The sequence below is a fragment of the Hibiscus syriacus genome, unplaced genomic scaffold (genome assembly GCF_006381635.1).
Source record: "Hibiscus syriacus cultivar Baekdansim isolate YM2019G1 unplaced genomic scaffold, ASM638163v2 tig00110318_pilon, whole genome shotgun sequence".
Lineage (NCBI taxonomy): Eukaryota > Viridiplantae > Streptophyta > Magnoliopsida > Malvales > Malvaceae > Hibiscus > Hibiscus syriacus.
Window position 1 is genome coordinate 618,094 of NW_024062677.1, and position 22,934 is coordinate 641,027.

Consider the following 22,934-nt stretch of genomic DNA (forward strand, 5'->3'; position numbering starts at 1 on the left):
TGATTGCAGCATTATTGTTGCTATTATTGCAGTTGTAAAAGTTGCATGCAGCATGTGGATTGCCATGCAGAGCAGTGTCACGGATTGGGGGAGAGACACGTGGAAACCAACCCAAATAACCTGATTGCAACATTATTGCTGTTGTAAATGCTGCATGCATGGAGCATGCAGACTGCCATGCAGGGAGGTGTCACGGGGGGGACGCATGGAGTGCAATGCGTCTAGGGGGAAAGGGGAAAGACACATGGAGTGCAATGCATCTTCGGGGTGTTGGGAAAGACGCATGAAGTGCTATGCGTCTTCGGGGGGAAAGGGAGAGACGCATGGAGTGCAATGCGTATTTCGTGTGTATTGTAGCAATTACCCCATTTGAAGAAATAATTTTGAGAGTGTATTATTTTACGAAATAAAAAAACCAAATGCATTATCTAAAAAATCAACCAATTTTAAGAGAATATAAACCTATAAAATTTTATAAGGATAAAATAATTTTTTAATAAAAAAATATTTAAAATATATAAAATTTTAAAATCTTTAAGGGAGACGGTATTCTTCATCCATGATCTCTCACCCCGTTCCTGACCACAATGTCAAAACCGATAGGGTGCTGGGATTATGTAACTTGGATCCAAAATGGCAGTTGAAATTAAAATAAATAAATAAATAATGATTGCTCAAATTTGGATCCAAAATGGAATTTAAATACAGCGGACAAAGAGGGCCCCGCGGTTCTACCGTAGTCCAATTAGCATTGTTTTGGAACGCTCCAGCTAATTCAAGTCAAGTGTGGGATGATAAACCACTCCCCATCTTGTCTGCGTCATGTTCTTTCCCACTTCCCCAAAAGGACAGGACCCAGACCAAAACCCAACAATGTTGTCCTCAACCTCAAATCTGCTCCTCCGGGTGTGCTCGGTTCTTCTGGTACTTGGCACTGTCGCCGCCACTGACCACATCGTTGGTGCTAACAAAGGCTGGAACCCTGGCATCAACTACACCCTTTGGGCGAACAATCAGACCTTCTATGTCGGAGACTTCATCTGTACTCTCTCTCTCTAACTATCAGTTTGCCTTGAATCTATGGTTTTCTACTATTTCACTTTCCTGTTTTCTAGCGAAAATAAGGGGAATATGAAAAATGGGTAATGGGTTTCCCCCCTAAATGAGACACTAGTTAATTTTTGTGGTGGGTGTACTAATATCAACTGCTAAACAGTGGTTTTGGGGTTATTGCAGAAGTAGCCATCTTTCCTGAATCTGCATTTTCAATTTGCAGTTTGGCACTAGTTTGTGTATGACTTTTTTATTATTATTATCAGATCTAGTTAGAATACCTTAGAAAATCCAAAACTATTGCTTATATTGGATCAACGCAATACATAATACTATGATATTTACTCGGCCTTTCCTTGCAGCCTTCAGGTACCAAAAGACACAATACAATGTGTTTGAGGTGAACCGGACCGGGTATGACAACTGCACAACGGAAGGAGCATTAGGGAACTGGAGCAATGGCAAGGATTTTATACTTCTGAATAAGTCCCTGTAACACCCCAAACCGATGCGAGTAGCCCGATCCGATTCGGGAAGTCACATTAGGACCACCGGAGCGACCCACCGTAAAAATAGCGAAAATTTTAAAACTTTTTATCAGAACATGTAACTTATAAAATCATTTATCACTATTTAAAAATAAAACAGATTTCCAAACTCGTATATAAATCAAAATACAATTACATGCCCCCTAATCACAAGTACCATACTCTGCAACCACGCCGGTAGAACTCCCTTACTGAAGTCGATAGATGCATTGGTACAATTGTTTTAACCTGAAAATGTGAGTAATAGAGTGAGCTTTGGAAAGCTCAGTAATACAGAACTACCAGATGATGCTACATGACATGTAGATAAATGGAAAGTCATATAATTTCCTTATTGAATCATACGTATACCAGCTTGCAGAATAATTTGGGGTTCCCTTAGAAGTTCATCGAGTAGAAACCATAAATCTCAATTCATAAGAAACCTTTCAAAGTATGACATTTTCAGGAGATCGAATAGGATGTCTAGTGTGTTCCAACTGTATAATAAAATCATAATAGGTACAAATCATAGTCCAGTAAATCTCACAATTTCGTAAAAGAGTTTAACTTTTGAAAATCATAGTTTAAACCCTTTTCTGGTACACTATCAGTAGTTCCCAAAAATTATTTTCCATATAGCTTACTTTATGCACATAGCAAAAAGAAAGCCGACTTAAGGATAGGCTATGAAGCTTGTATCCTTAAGCCCAAGTCAATAAGTCCATATAGCTTACCCTAAGCACACAGCAAAGGAAAGCCGACCTAATGAAACATCTTGGGGGCCCTCAAGAGTCACATTAGGCCCATTTAGCTTGATCAGAGCTATTCCATCGTAATTCAATTCCAAAATTCAATTGCACCGTGACATAAATTCCATAAATCCAAAAAAATGGTAATCATATACCATTTCAAAGCAAAAATTAGATAGCAGCCATATTCCATAAATTGTCACATAAAATTGGTGCATCCATAAAACAATAACCAATGAATTCGGTGTACCACATATTAAAACCAATAAAACAGTTCAGTAATAAGTAGGGAACACACTAGAGAATCCAAGTATTTCCAGAGGCCATTGTAGTTATCATTTTGGATAACATGAAACTTATGAAATTTGAACGAATTCCTGGAACAAGGTCCTATTGAGGAGAATCGATTACTAACCGATCTAGCCAGACATTTAATGTTGATACATTAGAATCCCACTATATTTTCGTGTGCTTTAGGAAAACGTTCAGGAACCTTTATACATAATAATTCTAAATTCAGATTTACTGCGAGTGATTCCATTACCCAAACAATCAGGGGTATTCAGGAATATACTTTAAATTCATAGGATTTCAGCCCAATTGAACCAAATGAGATATTCAGAATCTTTTCCATCTGCGTTACTTGTTTTTTTCTTTTCAAACATGATCGAAGTGATTTTAGATGAAATATAGAATCGAAGATTCAAGTCATTTACAATCTACGACTATCGATCATATTATCAAACAACTCGAGTTACACAACTCTCAAACTGATGCATGTCAACAAGTCAATTCATTATCCTTCCAGTGTATTCACTCTTTAATACCATAGTGCAGATCCATAGATCATCCCCATAATCATCACTGAATAAATCTTCCAACGGTCTTTATTTCATTTCCATGTTTCAACAATATCAGGAAATACTGACGTACTTGATCCATGGCTCATAACCCATAATGACAATTCATCATGTAAGTTCAACAGTGTTTCCAAACTCATCAAATCACCTATTTAATCCTTAGTCATTGATGTTACTTAGTTCGTTGGTAAGCAAGTCTAACCCGATTACTTTAAAGTTTTCCAGAATAATTCAGACGTTTCTGAATTTCAAATACAGGTTGTACTTCATTTCATTTCAATTTATTCATATAATAAGTCATTCTGGTATTCGTGGTTGATTTGACTAACGACTACCCACTTATTAGTACTGTATGCGCTCTAGAGTTGAGCTGCGCCAAGTACTTCCAGAATTATCATCGATCCAAATTTGAGAAGATGAACAAACATTCAAGTGATACTTATATCATTCAGGTAATGATATAGTACTAACGTTGGTTAATCACTTAAGTTGCGTTCCACAACTTTTACTGGTAGCACAACATCCATGTTTATTTGGATTTCTTAATTAATCCAAGACATTTACTTATTCTAGGTCATAAGGGCATTTTGGTCATTTTGGTGCTTAACATTTTTTTCTATTCATTTCAAAGCTTGAGTATATCCATTCATTCCTGAGCTTGGTGACATTCTTGAGTCATTTCCATTCCAGGGGTAATTTGGTCATTTTATAATTCTAGAATATTTCAATCATTTCCTTCCATCCGGTCTTATTATTTAATTCAATCTTATCATTTACTTCAGTCCTTTCGAACAATTCTGTCAGCAGAATACCTCCGATAAATTACTCTTCAAATATTTACTCCTTATTCGAATATTTTCGGGTCAAGTGTCTTCTCAGATTTTACAAACGGAATATTATAAATTTTTCTGTACAAAGACAGGATCTTAACAATTAAATTCGTACTTAATCGAGTTAAGTACAAATCCTCAAAGTACTCTCTCATTCAGGGTCAATTCAGACTATTTTATCCCTCAAGGGCATTTTCGTAATTTCTTAACCAGATAATTTCAATATTAGCTCTTAACGAAAATAATTATAATTTAGAGATCCTATGATCAATTGCTTTCCCGAACATTCTTTGATTTTGAAATGATTCCTTCACAAACTCTCATAGGATTAAAACCGGTTATCCATAATTTCCAAATAAAACTAACATTATCTTATTCATGCATTTACCAATATCAACATGTTCCATAAAGCATAAAGAGGTAGTAAAGTATTACCTCGATTTCCGTGCAATACTGATCGACCATAAAAATTCCATTCGAACGCCTTTGATCTTTAATTCAACTTCCAATAATTCCTCAGATACATATCAATATAAATTTCATAAAAAAACGAGGCTTAATTCCGAAAAAATGGATCGAATCGGATGATTAATCAGTGAAAAACAACTTATCGGTTTGAATTTGGCGAAACGAACCTCAAAATCGGAACATCAACAAAACCCCTAATAGTAGTCTTAAATTCCAGCTCACCAACTTGATTTCTACCTTCCAATCTTTTTCTAACGAACACGGATAATTTATCGTAAAAATACGACTTCCAATAATTTTCTTTGCCATAAAAAAATAACTTATTAGAATCTAATTAAAAATTTGGAAACCAAATTGATAAAACTAAAAACTTATGGAGCCACTATATATATTCAATTACTAAAATCAAGGACTAAATTGATCTTATTGAAACCATTATGTCATAATCATAACAATATGGAAACTAGAAAACAAGGTTAGCTTTTACTAAACTTGGATGATTCACCTAGTAATTTACCGTTTTTTTCACTTTATCAATAATTCTTTCAAATCACGTGTGCTCTGAACAAATGCAAAACTTTTATACTTCAACACATTTAATATATTCAATTTTTTTTTAAGCTTTACCGTGTTCTCAAAGTGAAGCAGGAAAGCTTCAACGACCAACAGCCAAACGCGTTGACCACCACGATGGTCGCCGTCGCCGGTTGTCGGTCTAACCTGTAACTCCACCACTTAAGAATCTTGGTCTCCTCGTCAAGAATACGGACTCCAATCATCAAGAAACTCCTTGGATAATCGTAAATCTACAAGAGAAGTTTCGGCCATCGCAAGCTTCAACTTCCCCGATCTCCTTTGTTTGCCGATGGATAGAGTCACTTCCGAGATATGTTGGTCGCCTTGTTGTTGGGAACATCTCCACCGATACTATTTCTCAACGGTCGTCCAGACCATTGGAACCGAGAACCAAAAGTTTCGTTGAGAACAATCAGTGATATTTGCTGCCATTTAAATGGAATAATAAGGTCACCTTCTATTTTATTATAAAAATAGATATTGTTGTTGGAAAATGACAAAGCAATTAATTTCTTTAATTGATTTCCAGCTTGGAGGATACTTGCCGAAAATGAAAGCTGGAAGCAATGGGTTCCAGACAATGCCATTATCACTAATCTAATCCACCCAAAAATTTGTCCATTTATACCTACTATATATTATTTCCAACCAACTTTATATCATTTCACATTTTAAACCATAAGAAATCTAACCCCATATTGGGGTGTGACAGTCCCAGTGGTACTACTTCATTTGTGGCAATGGCCAGTGCTTCAATGGCATGAAGGTTTCGGTCTTTGTTCAACCCCTGCCTTCCCCCACTGCCTCACCCGTTCCCCACCATGCATCAAACAGCACCAGTGCCGCTGGACTGGTTGTGTTGCCGAGGGGTTTGGCTGGTTTAAGGGCTTTGGCTGTGGCATTAGCTTCGATTTGGTTTGGATCTGGGTGGATCTAGCAGGAGTTTCAGCTCGTTTGTTTATGCTTTTCTGAAAGAACTGCCTTTTCTTTTTGTAATTGTTTAGTCAAACTGTGTGGTGTTTCAGTGATGGAAGTGATCAACTTGAATTCCTACTAATTTATTACCGTTATTTATCACCATTGATTGTAATAATATTCATTGTGTTTTGTAATCGTGAAAAACAACATAATTTGCTACAAGGACATCGGTGATAAATGTAGTATTAACCCTAATGTAAACTCCTGGTACTGATTACACTTGAATCATAATTTTTCAAGAGCCCATGGACCCTCCATCTGCAGTTGTTTACCAACCGCACTGAGAAAGTGCTTACAAGTTGGAATATCTCAATGTTTAGAATAGTTTATCTTAAAAAATCACTTTTCTATCTTTATCGTGTCATATATGATATAATTCTCTAAATTCTAAAATAATTTTTCACTATGTATGAAAAGATGCATTGAAAGTTGGGTTACACGAGATAACAGCTTTATTAATATTTCTAGTGAGGACTTGGCCCCTCGGAAGGAAGACAGGGTCCTTACTCTTTAGTTTTAGATTAGGTTTGTGAAGTTTAAAATAGTTTCTTGTGAAGTCGATATTAAATTCATATTTAGTAGGTTAAAAAAAGTGAATTGGAAACTTTGGATTTAACGATGGACGACGATGAAAGTCGATAATGGCCGATGACATCAAATGATAATGCTCGACGACAGTGATCGAAGATAGGACTTCAATCAAATTTCAGAGTTAAATAAATATTTTATCTAAAGTTTAGGATCAAATTAATATTTTATCTAAAATACAAAGATCAAGTTAAAATTCAATTAATCTTATTAACGTGCCACATTAATAAACTAATTGAAATTAATGATTCAATAAAATAAAAAAATCGAAAAAAACCAAAATAAGAAGAGGAAAAAAGAAAGAGATAAAAATGTAGTTTACAATTATTTTATACAGCTTTTGATAGATTTTTGGTTAACATAGTTCCCCACCTGACTGCCATTTGAAAATATTGGCTCTCAATCAAGAACTACTGCAAAGGAACCTATGATTAGAGTTTTATCTTCGTATTTTTTCCCAGTTAATTAATGAACAAACGAGGTATCTTCTCCAAATCCTCAATCAACACTAACAAACTTGTATTACTTCATCCATTTTGCTTCTCGTCATCACCCACTTCGCAGCCTAATCATGTCTCTGCTTTCATTGCCTCCCTCCAATCATGCGCCCATCAAAAGAACCTCGCACGAGGCAAGCAACTCCATTCTTACATGCTCAGGAATGGTCTCCTTCAAGCCTCCCCTGCATCTCTCACCAGCCTCATCAACATGTATTCCAAGTGCAGCCAAATGACACATGCCCTCTCCTTATTGCAATCTGCCCCTCAATGCCCAAATATATTTTCTTTTAATGCGATCATTTCTGGGTTTATCACGAACGAAGATCCCTTTAAAGGGTTGAAGTTTTACAGGGAAATGAGGGTTCTTGGTATTTTCCCTGACAAATACACGTTTCCATGTTTGCTTAAAGGTTGCTGTGATATTGTGGAAGTTTTAGAGGCTCGGAAGATTCATGGGTTGGTTTTTAAACTTGGGTTGGACTTGGATTTGTATGTGGGGAGTGGATTGGTCAAATGCTATTTGAAGTTCTCATTCATGGAAGATGCTGAAAAGGTGTTTGATGAATTGATTGTGAGAGATGTTGTGCTTTGGAATGCTATGGTTAATGGGTACGCGCAGGTTGGGCAGTTCGATGACGCTTTGGGAGTGTTTAAGAAGATGTGTTTAGAAGGAGTAGCATTGAGTAGTTTTACTGTTACCGGTGTTTTGTCCGTTTTTGCAATGACAGGAGACATTGAGAATGGGAGGGTAATTCATGGGATTGTCGTGAAAATGGGTTATGGTTCGAGTATCATAGTGTCAAATACTTTGGTTGATATGTATGGGAAGTGTAAGTGTGTCAGTGAAGCCTTGAAGATTTTCAAAATGATGGATAACAGGGACATTTTTTCTTGGAATTCAATATTGTTTGTTCACGAACAATGCGGTGACCATGATGAAACATTAAGACTTTTTCGTGCAATGTTAAGGGGTGGCATTCGGCCAGACCTGATCACTTTGACCACTGTGCTTCCTGCTTGCACTCATTTGGCAGCATTGATATATGGTAGGGAGATTCATGCCCACATGATTATTAATGGGTTGACAAATATGGAAATGCTGAAGATATCAATGATGTTCTTATCAACAATGGGATTATGGATATGTATGCCAAATGTGGGACTATGAGAGAGGCTCACTTGGTTTTTGATAAGATGAGCCACAAGGATGTTGCATCATGGAACATTTTAATCATGGGTTATGGCGTACATGGCTGTGGAAGAGAGGCATTGGATATGTTTTCGCTCATGTGTGAGAATGAATTTAAGCCTGATGATGTCACATTTGTGGGTATCCTGTCAGCCTGCAGTCATGCTGGCTTTGTGAGCCTAGGACATGAAATTCTTGGGCAAATGAAGTCAAAATATGGCGTTGTTCCTACCATAGACCATCTTACTTGTGTTGTTGACATGCTTGGTCGGGCTGGCCAGCTTGAGGAGGCATATCAGCTGGCTCTAACATCGCCTACTGGTCCCAATGCTGTTGTATGGAGGGCCTTGTTGGCAGCATGCCGGCTCCATGGAAATTCAGATGTAGCTGAGGCTGCTGCAAAGCATGTGTTTCAGATTGATCCCGAGCATAGTGGTAGTTATGTATTAATGTCCAATGTTTATGTGGCAGCTGGCAAATACAAAGAAGTATTGGATGTTAGAAACATGATGAGGCAACAAAATGTCAGGAAGTTACCAGGGTGTAGCTGGATTGAAGTCAAGAATGGAATACATGCCTTTATTAATGGCGATCGAACACATCCTAGATCAAACTCTATTTATGACGGATTGCACTCATTGACAGCTCTTTTGCAGGAACATGACTATGTGCCAGAGTTATAGGGTCAACTTCGTGCAGGATATATTCTCATATACATGTTCGTTTTAAGTACTCGTATTCGAAACATAATTGACATGCATCTTATGCTCTGGAATTGCAATAATCCGTTCAGCACATCTTGAATAAGTGAGAGAATTGATCAAATTCTTTGCTGATGTGAGTCCTGATAACGTAGAATATGAATAATATGTATGCTAGGTAAAATTGTAACATGTTATGTACATGAGTTATAAGCATCTTTTGTTATAGAAATCATGGACAGGCTAAATAATAAAAGACGAATTTATTAATAAATCACAAAGCTTATATTAACATTCCAAACTTAGTCTTTTAAGATCAATTTAAAACGCACCATCATTTAAATATTTTACTTTTGGAAAGGCCAATAACCGTAATAACTAACCGTTAAACCTCCCCAGAATATAACATAAATTTCTCTCTAATCTCTTCTTCTCTTTCTCGTTTGGTCAAAACCTTGGCTTCTTCCAGCCCTAATTTTGCGTTTGTTTTTCCTTTCTCCTCTTCTGATCCTCCTGCATTGTATATTCCCATGGCACCAACCAGGAAATAATTACTGTAAGTTATATGTAATTTTAATTTTTCATTAAGAATGTAGTTAATACAACGTAGTGCATGCAATATAACGTCATATCGTAGTTCATTTGTTTTTCTTTTAATAATTTGCTACGTTGTTTAGTTTATGAATTCTCTGAATTACATTATATTGTTTCTTTTTGTTTGTTCTTTCTGGTTATACATAAGCTTTGTTACCAATACCAAAATTTTGATCAATGTGAAGTGGAACCCGTGGTTTGCATAACAACAAAATATGCGCAAACAATTTTTGAGAAATAATTAAAATCTTGTACATATATATTAGAAAAAGTGTCCAACAAGAACAAAATGGAGGGAATTTTGGTATTTATCTTATTTTATTAATGATCAGCGTACTTAAAAGAAGTTCGCCTTATCAGCTCCCCCAAAGCATTGCAGTATCCGCATCTTGTTTAAGGATCACAACTTTCATGGCTGAAACTCAACCCTCTTTATTTTTGCTTTCCCTCATTATCATTCCGACAAATTTCGGGAAATTTTGTCAGGCAAGATTGGGTGTGATTTTTGATATATCTATAAGACTAACGGGACTCGATGTGGCGAAACACATGATCCTTCTGCAAAATGTTTGGTGGTGCTTACAAGTCTCAGCTTATTGGAGGTCAGAAGGAGAAATTTGTTAGGTACTAATCAATATACGGTATATAACTTTATCTTCGTTTGAATTTATGGTTCAGAAAATGGTTTAGTATGGATGCAGTTTTAGGCTATTATTGTTACAATCTATATCTCTAAACTAATGCCTGTATCCTTGACTATAGGTTGGATGATTTAGACTCTCCGATATCAATGGCGTCTGGAACAGGAGGACTGAAGATGTGCGGACTTAATGTAGATGGCTACAAATACAGAGAGCATGGAAAGAAGGCGGCATCAAAAAAATCATTTAATATAGGGATGATGAAAGGACCAGGAGGGTTACTAACACTCAGTCGCAACCTCAAATCTGAGGTCACGCGAGTTGTGTTCCCGGAAGATCTCCGAGTGTCAGATAAGATGATATTTGATCCCCAAGATAAATCTATTTTGCTATGGAATAGATTCTTTGTTGTGTCTTGCATTCTTTCAGTATCTATTGATCCACTGTTTTTCTATCTTCCCAACTTTAATGGTCGAGCACATTGCCTTGGAATTGATGTAAGATTGGGAATCACAACCACTACCGTTCGGACAATTATCGATGCTCTCTACCTCATTCGTATGGGTCTGCAGTTCCGTACAGCATATATTGCACCATCATCAAGGGTTTTTGGACGAGGTGAACTTGTGATAGATCCTGCACAGATAGCCACACGATATTTAAGTCGTTATTTCATTGTTGATTTTCTTTCCGTGCTCCCCCTGCCACAGGTTTGAGAAACTACTTGCTTCAACAATCTCTATACCTAGACTTGTGCTAGTAGTTTAGAAAATGCTATTACCATTAGCTACTTTGAAAAATCTATTGAAAGTTTAATCACTGAATTTCATGTTTGTGGTAGTTCGCAGTTGATAAGATTATCTGCTTTGCAGACTTGGATTCCTATATATAAGAATGTGGTGCTTCATTGTACAACATATATAAGAATAATATAAGTATATTACTCAAATAAACTATCTCCAATACTTTTACAAAATTTAAAAAAAAAATCCCATTTTTTTATGTTGCTGATCTGATCATACTTTCCTGCACTGTAGGCTTTGTTGCATTTACTCGATAGATCCTTACTGCATTTTATCAAGGGTCCTGATTTATTCTTATATCAATTGAAAAAAAGCAATTTTACATGAAAACTTGAGGCTAACATTGTAAGAGAAGTTATGGTAGCACAACATGCTGCATGCAGCTGTCTGTTTTGAATTGCATAGGAGGAGAAATAGTTCTTTCTCTTATTTGCTTCCTTATCTGCAGTTTGTGGTGTGGAAATATCTTCACAAGACAAAAGGTTCGGAGGTATGGGCGACGAAACAGGCATTGCTAATCATTGTATTTCTTCAGTATATTCCTAGGTTTCTTCGCTTTGTACCATTAACTTCAGAATTGAAGAAGACAGCCGGTACTTTCGCTGATAGTGCTTGGGTTGGTGCTGCATATTATCTGCTATGGTACATGCTTGCCAGTCATGTAGGTTATCAGTTTGCTATTACATGAGCTTGTTATTTTTTGCAATTCTAAAAACTAAATAGCTTCTGCATATTGTTGTATTTTCTTCCTCAAACTGGTTGCATTGGTCTATTTAATATACGACACCGGACTGATTTGACTAGTTTGAGATGGAATATGCAGATAGTTGGTGCAGTTTGGTACCTGCTGGCTATAGAGCGTAAAGATACATGCTGGCGAATTGCTTGTCAAGAAAGTGAAAAGTGCAGCATAGATTTCTTGTACTGCGGCAACAAGCATATGCATGGTTTCCCAGAATGGCGAAGGGTGAGAAACAAAGAACTTGATAGCCAATGTTCTCTTGAATCTAATGATGCACCTTTCGATTATGGGATCTACACACGAGCTATAACATCAGAGATTACTTCATCCACCGAATTTTTCCCTAAATTTTGTTTCTGTCTCTGGTGGGGTTTACAGAATCTAAGGTGGGCACTTTCTTTTCAACCCACATAACCACGCATTTTTATTGTCTTATCTATTTTATGTTTGTAGAAAAACACAAACTCTGTTAGCAAGCTACCAAAATACTTGAATTTGGGTTGAGTATGTTAACTTTTTGAAGTCCCCCCCCCCCATGTATTTGGAGGATCCTTGAAGTGTCATATCTCGATACCCATATACAAACATACCTGGGATATGAGTGTGAAACATATGATTTTTTTTTGACAAACATTCCAAAGAATGAAACAAAACATCAGGCCTTGCCTAAATGGATAATGATTTTTCTCTTAATTTTATTTGGTAACTTTATGATTTTCCATTTCAAACGATATTCAGGCTATATATGTGGTTGGTTCTTGCAGGATAAAAGAATTATTTCTGCTTGTTTGATGTTTGAGTTTCGTATAGTTTGTATTAGATTCTTTTATTCTACTCCTGGGAGTTGCATTCACTGATCAACATTCATTTTGTTTTCTGCAGTACACTTGGTCAGGGACTTGAAACCAGCACATATTCAGGAGAGATTCTCTTTTCCATAGCAATAGCTATCTTTGGGCTTATCCTCATGGCACTTTTGATTGGAAACATGCAGGTAAATTGAAAAACTTTGCAACGTTTGTTAATTTCCAAAATAATTTTGGTCATCAAAATGTTAAGTCCTTGAATTTCCATTTTTCATGCTACTCTAAGTAGTTGGAAGTCATAAGCCTGGAAGTGCCCGAACCTAGGATTAGGACCAAACCAGCACTTGGACAGTTATGAGCATGATTCTCAAAGCTTCCAGAAATGGCTGGAAATTAACTGTCAAGTGATTATTACACGTTTACCTTTGGAGGAAGAGGAAAACAAACAAAATAAAACTTTAGCCTATACTGCAATTCTGAAGTTTGAAGTCTTCTTGTGATTGCAACAGACCTACCTTCAGTCTCTCACAGTTCGTCTTGAGGAAATGAGGATCAAAAGGCGTGACTCTGAGCAATGGATGCATCACCGTGCACTTCCCGAAGATCTCAAGGAGAGAGTTCGGCGCTATGACCAATACAAATGGATGGAGACTCGTGGAGTTGACGAAGAAAACTTAGTCCAGAGTTTACCAAAAGATCTGAGGAGGGACATTAAGCGACATCTATGTTTGAATCTGGTCCGAAGGGTAAGGATCTCTATGCATTTTTTCTTGCTCTCCATCAACCAACTGTTAATGTCTCTTTGGGCAACATATGAATCATTAGAGAATTTCCGTGGGTGACCTTAATGTAAATTTCATGCTTTACATGTCAAAAGTCGTGCATTGCTTACCATTCCTTGCCCGTTCAACATCTGCTTGGTCATGTATCTGTCAAGAGGGAGTGCCAAAATTGTATTCCCATTAGACTCTCCACCTTATTAGTTAACTTTGAGGTTAGGTTTGAGTTTCTTTAAACTCTTGTTATGGTATATGCAGGTTCCTCTGTTTGCCAATATGGATGAGAGATTGCTTGATGCAATCTGTGAGAGACTCAAACCAAGTTTATACACAGAAAACACTTACATAGTCCGTGAAGGGGATCCAGTAAACGAGATGCTTTTTGTTATACGTGGTCGCCTCGAAAGTGTGACGACAGATGGTGGGAGGAGCGGTTTTTACAACAGAGGTTTGCTGAAAGAGGGGGACTTTTGCGGTGAGGAGCTCTTGACTTGGGCGCTGGACCCCAAAGCTGCTTCCAATTTGCCATTATCTACTCGAACAGTCATGGCTTTAACCGAGGTGGAGGCTTTTGCTTTGGTAGCGGAAGAGCTGAAATTCGTTTCGAGTCAGTTCAGGCGTCTCCATAGTAGGCAGGTTCAGCACACCTTCCGGTTCTACTCGCAGCAATGGCAGACTTGGGCTGCCTGTTTCATCCAAACCGCATGGCGCAAGCATGTGAAAAGGAAAGAAGTGGAACTTAGACGCAAGGAAGAGGAGGATCTAGACTATATTTATGATGATCAGCAAGCCTTAATTGATCCAACTGATAGCACTGCAGAATCCCACAGCCTTCGTGCAACTGTATTTGCATCACGGTTTGCAGCTAATCTTCGCGGCCAAAAGGGTAGAGGCTCGACTAGTTCAAAGAGTTTGCTCAAGGTTTCAAAGCCAAAAGATCCTGATTTCTCCGATCTTGATTCTGATGGGTTCGGCGGTAAAATCAATTGAGCTATTTTGGCTCCATACTTGAACGGGTTCAAGCTGTTTTGGCATCTGTTACGAATGCAGAAACAAATTATGTACTTTAGTTTATTCTCGTTTAACTTCGTCTCATGTATTTGCCTGCTAACTTTTTTTTTAAGAAACAGACACAACAAAAGTCAATATTAGAATGTTAAATCTGCTGGATTTTACATGGTGAGAACATGTATCCAAGACATAAGTCTTGGGTTAGAACAATGAGATTAATGTTGCTTGAAAAATAGTTGTATACTATTGATCATATTTATATTTATAGTTGAGCATGACACTTTGATTTTTTTACTTTGTTCTTAATACTAACCTTGAACAAGTTTAACATTACATAAGACTGGTGTTTATCAAGAAGTCATACGAACAACCTGGAATTTCACTTTATTTCCTCATTACTGTCTTCTCCAGTAGTCTGAATCAAAGACTACAAAAAACCGCAATAACAAGTTCTTGTTACTTGTGTAAAGAAGGGGCTTAGATACAGGGGAGTGTAATATTAAGGGTTTAAAAGAATTCTATAAGAAAAAAAATGTTCCATGCATCATCAAACTTCACCATCTATATGTGAGATGTCTCGTTGTATTTAACATTCACTCGGCTACTCAACTATGCCATGCAGAATATACCTCCACTTCAACATCCTCTTCCCACCAAGTTGAAGTCTGCAATAATAGATGACTTCATTAGTTTGGTTATCCTAATTACTATAATCTCTGCTACATAATATATATATCCACACTATGTTTCCAAATTATTTGTATTTTTTAATACTACTAATTTCAGAGAATGCCAAGCTGAAGTTTTATGGAACATTAAGGCCTGATGATGTAAAACCGGAAGGGAAAAGAAAGTTGGAAGTTTGTTTAGGCAGGAATAGAGGATATTGCTATGAGCATTCAATTTAAGAATCTCAAATGATACACATGGTAGTGTAAAAGAGAAAATAAAACAGACGAATAACCTTGTAGCCTCTACGAAGAAATTCTAGTTGTCTTCCTTGTTCCTCTTGCAATCCAAGGACCCGCAGCAGTTCTTCCTTGGTCTAGACAAAACCAATATTAGTCATCGGAAATAATGCAATACAAAACGACCATGATGGAGCAGTTCAACGGTAAATTTCAAGAAGGTTTACTTGCACATCAGGATATTGGCGAAATAGTGCTCCACCGTAGTTCACAACAAAAGGTGCAACAGCTACAGTCTTACAACATTTAGAAAGAAAATGGTCATTAGAACTGTGTCAGAAATTAAACTCAATGGAGCAAAACAATGTATTTAACAACTACCTTGGAGTACTCCCTGATTCGTATATAGAACACGGGGATGAATCGAGAAAGAAATTGATAGTGCAAATCTTTGGGAGGAAATCCCAAAAGACCCAAGTCAGCACTGCAAACATAAGCAGCCCCAATCAAAAGTAAATCCACTGATCATTATTGAATCCTCATTAAAAGGTGAAAAGTAGTAAAATTTATACCGCAAAGTGTCAAGTTCAAGATTGAATAGAAGTGTTGGGGTTGACGGAGCATATTTTTCCAGCAAAATCAAAGCACGGTCACACAAACAGGAAGAAATAAAGACGTCATCGATGTGTTATTCCCCTAGGCTAAATTTTAACCATGTACTGACTCAATATATCTCGGTGAAAACCATTAAGGTTATTTCCTATTTGAAATAATCAGTGATCAGACCTGATTATTCATGTATATCAACTCATCAGATTTGCAGAACCAAGAAAGCAGAAGTGTGTAACTTCAAAAAGCCACCATTCGAAGGTCAAGTACGTAGCAAGCTATACGTGAAAAATAAATAGGCTCGTCAAAGGGGTGAAAGGCGTACAAAAGTATAAGAATCGTACCACATACTTCTCTATAGCAGAAAGTTCACGTGTGCTACAATTAATAAATATGTACAGAGTTGGTGGCTCCTTGGGTTCCCGACGACCTGCATTGTAGAATTGCAGAATGTTCAAAGTCTTGTGTGTAAATAGAAACAGGGTAAGAGGATATGAAAATTTGAAGCTATAAAGTAACCCAGTTCATTGGTAGATGGAAAGGAAAATTCCTACACAAAGCTTGACGTCCAGGAACAAACCTTCATTTTCATCTTCAAAATCAAAATCCAGAGTGTTCTTGATAGATTTGAAGAATGTGGTGACAGCAGCACTAGGGACATCATCAAGGGAGCCTATAGATATACCATCAACCTGAAAGGAAGAATCAAGAACTAAAATCCCTCAACTCCAAAGGCAACCATGCGTATAAATAAAGGACTATGAGTTTAAGGCATAAGGTTAAAAGTTACACAGTCCCTATATAAAAGCTATAACTGCATGAATAAACTGGTTATATATTTAAATATAAGTGCCAGAATTTATCGACCTTTTAACCATCTAAGGAATGAAATGCATATCGAGGCCAAATGACCAATGAGACACCACCATGTGTAATTCAGTGGCTGAAAACAACAAAACCCTTTCCATGGAGATGGAAAGAGTCCACCTTGACAGAGTGGCACAGAGAAATAGAAAGTAATATAGAGTAATTCATTTTATTAGCAAGTCAAGAGCTGCTTTGAAAAGCTCGGAGGCCCAGCGTTTTTCTGGCTTATTAGGAAACACCTGAACAAGAAGTAAGAAATTACACTAATCTTTGAAACGGAAAGAACAATTTTTCAGCAAAGTGAAAGTATCTTCTTACTATGCGAGCTCGAGTTTCCATTTTCTGTTGGAGTTTCCTGACAACAGCCAAGGCAAGTTGAATGTTGGCATCAATGAAATCATCTGAAGATCCCTTCACATATTTAGACATCAGATCAAATTATGTACTATAACAATTCTCCTTGAATATCCTCATCATTGTACAACATATTATGATTTATGAAAGCACTACTAAACTCCATTAAGGGTCGTTCAACTCATTTGAGAAGGGTAAAAATCAGGGCCGGCCCAATACATGTGCCTGATGGGCGACGGCCCAGGGCAGCATGTAGGGGCATCAGTTTTCACCATTAAGGCCACCCACAGTGAAGTCAACCTTCCCTTCTTTATTTTCAACTACAAGATCCATATCCATTATATCTTCGAAAGTTATTTTCATTGCCCGATCCACTACCCCTGGGTTTTGGACCCCACCCCTTTTATTCAACACTTGCTTAGGCTGTGGAAACTCTCCATCAGCAGCCACCAACTCATCCTAGGCCCAATCATCCCCAGTTGAACAGTTCATACATGGCTCCCACGTGTTTCTGTTGTTCACCATACAACCATCCTCATGCACAAACATATCAGCCGCCTATTTTTCTATTTGAAAGAAAAATGCTTGAAGACCAATTCAACATAAAAAACATAAATAAATGATTTCGTCATTAACAGGTAACTTGATTTAAAATAAATCGGTAAACGATTACAGTTCATCTTAAAATAGTTCAAAATCAATCGAAAACATAGATTTTAATTTAAAATTTGTATTGATTTGAAAATACAATTAATATTATAATTATTAAATTTTATTATTCATAATTTTTTTAGATAAATAAAAAAAACAAATGAACTATAAATAAATAAATAAATTATAGTTACAATTTCAAAAACAAATGAATAATTCATACCATAACAATTGAACTATATAATAATAATTATATTTTAATTTGATAAGTTTCAATAATTATCAAAGGATTTAGGTTTTTATTACCAATGATTATATGCATGAATGTATAAATTGTAAGAGAACGCAATGTCCAGAGTTGAAATGTTATATCTCCCTATTTCACCAATCACACAACGATATTTATATGTTTCTCCATCGTTCTAAAAAATTATGATGTAATTGCTCGGGGTGATATTGTTGTGAGCAAAGTCAACATGTGTGATAATCCTACGATTATGATAACCAAATTGTTACCTATAATCAAGTTTGAGCATTGCTTGGACTTAGTCAGCGTTCATTACTAAAGAGTACCTTTTTAAAAAAGTGTGTTATGAAAGACATTGAGAAAAGAAATCGTGTCAAAGTGAATATTGTTTGATTAAAAAAGGAAATTTAGTTAGAGTATGATTTCTTTTTATGCAACCTTCCTTTTATTTCCCATCCTTATAAAAAAATATTTATGTTTTATCTATTATACGGTACAAGTATAGGGGCATAACTTATTATCTCGTCCAGGGCATAAAATTATCATCTCGCCCAAGCATTAAAATTTATTGGACCGGCCTGTTTGTCACATTGAACTTATTACGTAGTCAGCAAAAATGGGATAGCTTTCGATAACTAAAGGGCAAATGGGAATCCGGGAAAAAGTTTTTGTAAGCCTCAAAAACCCAAACAAAAAAGAAACAAATCTTAAATTAAGAGAATGATAGAAAACGTACGGGAAATCAATCTCGAGACGGGTTTGGCCATCTTGAATAGCATAAGCAAGAGAGTTAGCGGCATCCGTTACGAGAACATCGTATGACTTAGGCTTGTAAAGCGCCACTCCTTTCTTGGGATCGAAGCTCTGCGTCGGTGGTGCTGATGCGGGTGGTGTTGCTTCCTTGTTGTCTTTGGTGGCGCATTGGATTTGAATTATTGGTCTGGGAGAGAAAGTGAGGAAACGATGAGAAGAAGGTAGGTAAATGGGAGTGAAGGAATGGCGAGGTGGAGAGATAGAGAGATGTGGAAAGAAAGAGATGGCTCTGGAAGCCATGGCCATGGAGCTGCTGAGCAGAGTTGGTTTTACCGAAAGACTCGAAGACAACAGAAATATGCTATGGAATACTTTTGTCTAAAATGGATGAGATTATATGTTACCCAGCTTCAGCCACGTGTATCTCTTTTTATAATCATAATTTCTTTAAGGATAAACTAAGTATTTAGTCATCCAACTATTATATCTGTTTTGATTTAGTCAATTAACTATTTTCTTCAAAATCATACCTAACGTTAAGGCTGAGTGTTTGACCAAGTAGAGTCAAAAAAAATTTAGTTATTCGAGTTGATGAGTTCTATTTTATAACTCAATTTTTTTTGAATTTTTTCGAGTCAAATCGAGTTTATAAAATTCGAGCAGAGTCATTTGAGTTTCTATTTAAATTTAATTATAAATATTTAAATACTATGATATTATTTTATTTCATTTTATATGATTTTCTATAATCATATACAATACATGTATATTTCTTCACATTTTTTCGTATGTCATATACGTATATCATATAAAAATTTGAGTTACTATTCAATTTATTCAAATTTTATTTTATGACTTGACTTGAATTTGAAAGCTGAATGGAGTTTATAAAATTATGAATCGAGTTCACTCGATTCAAATTTTTTAAGTAAAATTGAATTAAAATGATCTATTTTTCGAGTCGAGTTTTACTCACCCCTACCCATTATGTTTTAGTTTTAAAAATAAAAAGTAACAAAACAGTGATATAATTTTTTTAAAAAAAATCTTCAATAATATCATTACATTGTACATATCAAAACTATGACTTTTTTAGAAAATTATAATATTTATAAATTTCTTAAATTAATTTAAAATGAGAGTTTGGAAAATAGAAGAAGTTGCCATACTTTCTAGTACCAAGTCCAATCTCTCTGCAAATATGGCAGTACCCTTCGCATTACAGATTTTCCCTCTCAAATCCCAAATTTTGAAAATGCTAGCCGTTCCTCTATTTCTCCCTCAATCCCCTAATCCTTTCTCTTATATATTATTAACTATAATAATCTTCGATCCATTAATTTTCCAACAACATAGATTTTGAAAATCATTTTGTTGGGTTTCAATAGATTCTTGAGCAATGAGTTCTGGTCGTTGTGCGGCTTGCAGATATTTGAGAAGATTGCATTCTTTCACCTTATTTTCCGTCAAATAATCCCCAAAGATTTGTTACTGTTCATTTAATCTACGGTGCTAGTAATGTCTCGAAACTACTCCAGGTCTACATATATCTATTTTCTCATCCTGGGTTTTGGATTTATTGCTAGATTTTAACAGTCAATTTCCTTTTATTACATTTTTTTTCTTTGCAAATTCTAAATTCCTTTGCATTTAAAAATGTTTTAGTAACGATTGTCAATAGAATACAAGATTTATTGTCAATTATTATTGGTAATAATAACAGAAAGGGTGACATTGCTTGATATTTATCTGTTGACATTGGTTTCGATTAAGATTTTGGATATCAAGTATCATAGGACAATCAACGGGAGATGGTTGTTTTATGCATAGAATTATTAGTTTTTTTAACGAATTATACTGATCTTGACAATGAATGAGTGAAACACGTTGTTTAACTTGCTTTCCACTGGATAATCAGCGGCTCCCAACCCATGTGCGAGCTGAAGCAGCAGATTCCTTATACTTTGAGCCACGTTGTCGGCTTGAAGACCCTGTCTATGGCTGTGTTGGCCTCATTTTTGTTGCAGCAACAGATACATGCTGCAGAGAGTCAGCTAGTTAAGACTCAAGCTGAGATTGCAGTTATGAAATCCCAGGCCTAACACCCTCAACCTCATCAAGCCGAATCCAATCTCAATAATCCATTGCTGCAACAGTTAGATAATGATGCGAACCTCAGTTTCTCCAACCGAGTTTATTCTGGGTTTATTTAGGATTCCATGTGTTCGAATATGGCGAACAAGCTTCAGTCATCAAGCGGTATAAGTGACTCGACAATGGTCAAATTGAAATGGTTGCATATTCAAAGCCATAGTATTTTGTTTAGCTGAAAGAATATATATGTATATACATATCATCTATATATATATATATATATATATATGTATAGAAGGGAGAAAGAGAAAGAGTTGATATGATGTGATAACTAATGGTTTATGAGCTTATACCATATGATACTTTGTTTTTAAGATTTATTGTATGATATGATTCCATATTCCTTGATTTGGTCTGGTTTTTGTTCTGTTGCAGCACAACCGAATTCCAGCAGCAGCAGCAGCTATATCACCAACTGCAGCACCCCCACGTGAAGCAGTCCCATCCCTAGCTACCCTGCCATATCTCCGACAAATCACCACAGCCACCAATTACTCAACTGTAGCCCCCATGCTGCCAACACCAACTCAACGGCTATCCACCATGCCCTGCCACTAGCACCAAATCCAACACTCCACGCCTACCAAATCAGCAGTCAGAGCAACAATGTATAATTTTTTCTTTCATGTAAGGGATGGGTTATAAAACCTCAAAAACAGATTATAAGGGGGGCTCTCTCTCACCGGATAAAAAAAAGTGTGTAGTAAAGGGGCCTTGGCTCGCCGGTTCCTCCAAAAAAAAAGGGTGAGCATTTGTAATTTCTCTTCCCATTATTGGAAATCAGTACAACATTCAACGGTTGAATTTCCCCCCTTTTTTGTGTGCATTTTCTTTCTTTGTTTTCGAATCAAAAATAGAAAGAGGGGTCGTTTTTTACCTTTCTCGTTGGGGGTCTTCGTCACCCGTGTAGTCGGGTCGCCAGGCGCAGAAGTTTCGGCCTTTTTCGACGGAGTTGGAGTGAGGAGGCCACCGTAGTGGTGGCCGGCCAGTGGAACCTTGGTTCTCCTTTGGTGTGGCTGCCGCTCGTGGAAAAAGAAAAGGTAAGAGTGAAGAAGTTTGATTTTTGTTTTAGTTAAGGTTAAAAAGCCTTAAGTTTATATTTAGTTTTGTTTGGGTTAATAATTTAATAGTACCCCAGGCTTCACCTTTTATTTGCATTTTAGCCACTGGTTCGGGCTGTTTTGATCTTTAATTCGAATTGTTAGATCTAATGTGCTATTCCCCTTATTATTTTGTTTAGAAAATGCTCAGGTTTAAAATAGGGTGAATCTTGTTTTAGTCCCCCAAGTGTTGCCATGTTTTTCCATGTTAGTCACCGAATTTTTTAAATTTTTTTTATTTTGATTTTCGCATATTAATTTCATTATTTTACATTATGGTCACCTGTTTATATTTTATTTATTTTAATTTTGATGTGATGTTTTTGTTTATTTATATTTTGACCCTTTTATTTATATTTTGTTTATTTTAATTTTGATACATTGTTCTGCTTATTTACAATATGGTCACTTGTTATGCCTCTATTTTCATTTTTTTCATATTTGGCACATTATTTTAGTATTTTTACGTCTTAGTCCTGCAAGTTGCTTTGGTTTTATTGCCATTCCAGTGCTCCTGCTTCATGATATTTGCATTTTCCATGTTTCTTGCTATGTTCGTTGTTATACCCTCGAAGTTTTTATTTTTTTCCATTTAGTCACTTGTTTATAAACTTATTTATTTTATGTTATTTTTGTTATGGTATGTCATATTTGCATGTTTACATTTTAACCTATGTTATAATATTCATCTACATATTATGTTTCAAATGTACTTGCGTATGTACTAATTTATCTACTTTTATTTTATTTCATTACATACCCATGCCGTATAATATATACCTATATACATATATTTATTTTTACCGTTGTATATTCATATATATATATACAAATATATTACTAATGTTTATTCTATTTTATTCTGTCTGATTTATTTTAATTTGTAAAATATC

The 22,934-nt window shown here is 36.1% G+C and overlaps 4 protein-coding genes and 2 pseudogenes across 4 annotated transcripts; 4 read left to right on the plus strand and 2 right to left on the minus strand.

The window, feature by feature from the left end:
• The first annotated feature begins 839 nt into the window (after positions 1 to 839).
• LOC120117014 (lamin-like protein) lies at positions 840 to 6,123 on the plus strand. The gene is made up of 3 exons (XM_039137364.1): positions 840 to 1,042; positions 1,416 to 1,546; positions 5,779 to 6,123. Exons 1-3 carry the CDS (start codon positions 874 to 876, stop codon positions 6,001 to 6,003), a joined length of 525 nt encoding a protein of 174 aa, XP_038993295.1. The 5' UTR covers positions 840 to 873; the 3' UTR covers positions 6,004 to 6,123.
• An 892-nt stretch (positions 6,124 to 7,015) lies between these two features.
• On the plus strand, positions 7,016 to 9,052 carry LOC120117093 (pentatricopeptide repeat-containing protein At3g14730-like). Its single transcript, XM_039137432.1, is given in 2 exon segments — positions 7,016 to 8,231; positions 8,234 to 9,052. Coding segments are annotated over 2 exon segments (1,902 nt in total). The 5' UTR covers positions 7,016 to 7,100; the 3' UTR covers positions 9,005 to 9,052.
• Positions 9,053 to 9,982: 930 nt separating this feature from the next.
• Positions 9,983 to 14,407, plus strand: LOC120117031 (putative cyclic nucleotide-gated ion channel 8). The gene is made up of 7 exons (XM_039137373.1): positions 9,983 to 10,240; positions 10,379 to 10,967; positions 11,509 to 11,721; positions 11,884 to 12,188; positions 12,685 to 12,796; positions 13,118 to 13,354; positions 13,646 to 14,407. The coding sequence occupies exons 1-7, from the start codon at positions 10,182 to 10,184 to the stop codon at positions 14,375 to 14,377; spliced, it is 2,247 nt and encodes a 748-aa protein (XP_038993304.1). The 5' UTR covers positions 9,983 to 10,181; the 3' UTR covers positions 14,378 to 14,407.
• Positions 14,408 to 14,744: 337 nt separating this feature from the next.
• On the minus strand, positions 14,745 to 17,296 carry LOC120117063 (annotated as a pseudogene).
• Positions 17,297 to 18,604: 1,308 nt separating this feature from the next.
• On the minus strand, positions 18,605 to 19,102 carry LOC120117064. The gene has a single exon (XM_039137402.1). It carries the CDS (start codon positions 19,091 to 19,093, stop codon positions 18,620 to 18,622), a length of 474 nt encoding a protein of 157 aa, XP_038993333.1. The 5' UTR covers positions 19,094 to 19,102; the 3' UTR covers positions 18,605 to 18,619.
• A 1,084-nt stretch (positions 19,103 to 20,186) lies between these two features.
• Positions 20,187 to 21,177, plus strand: LOC120117041 (annotated as a pseudogene).
• Positions 21,178 to 22,934: the final 1,757 nt, after the last annotated feature.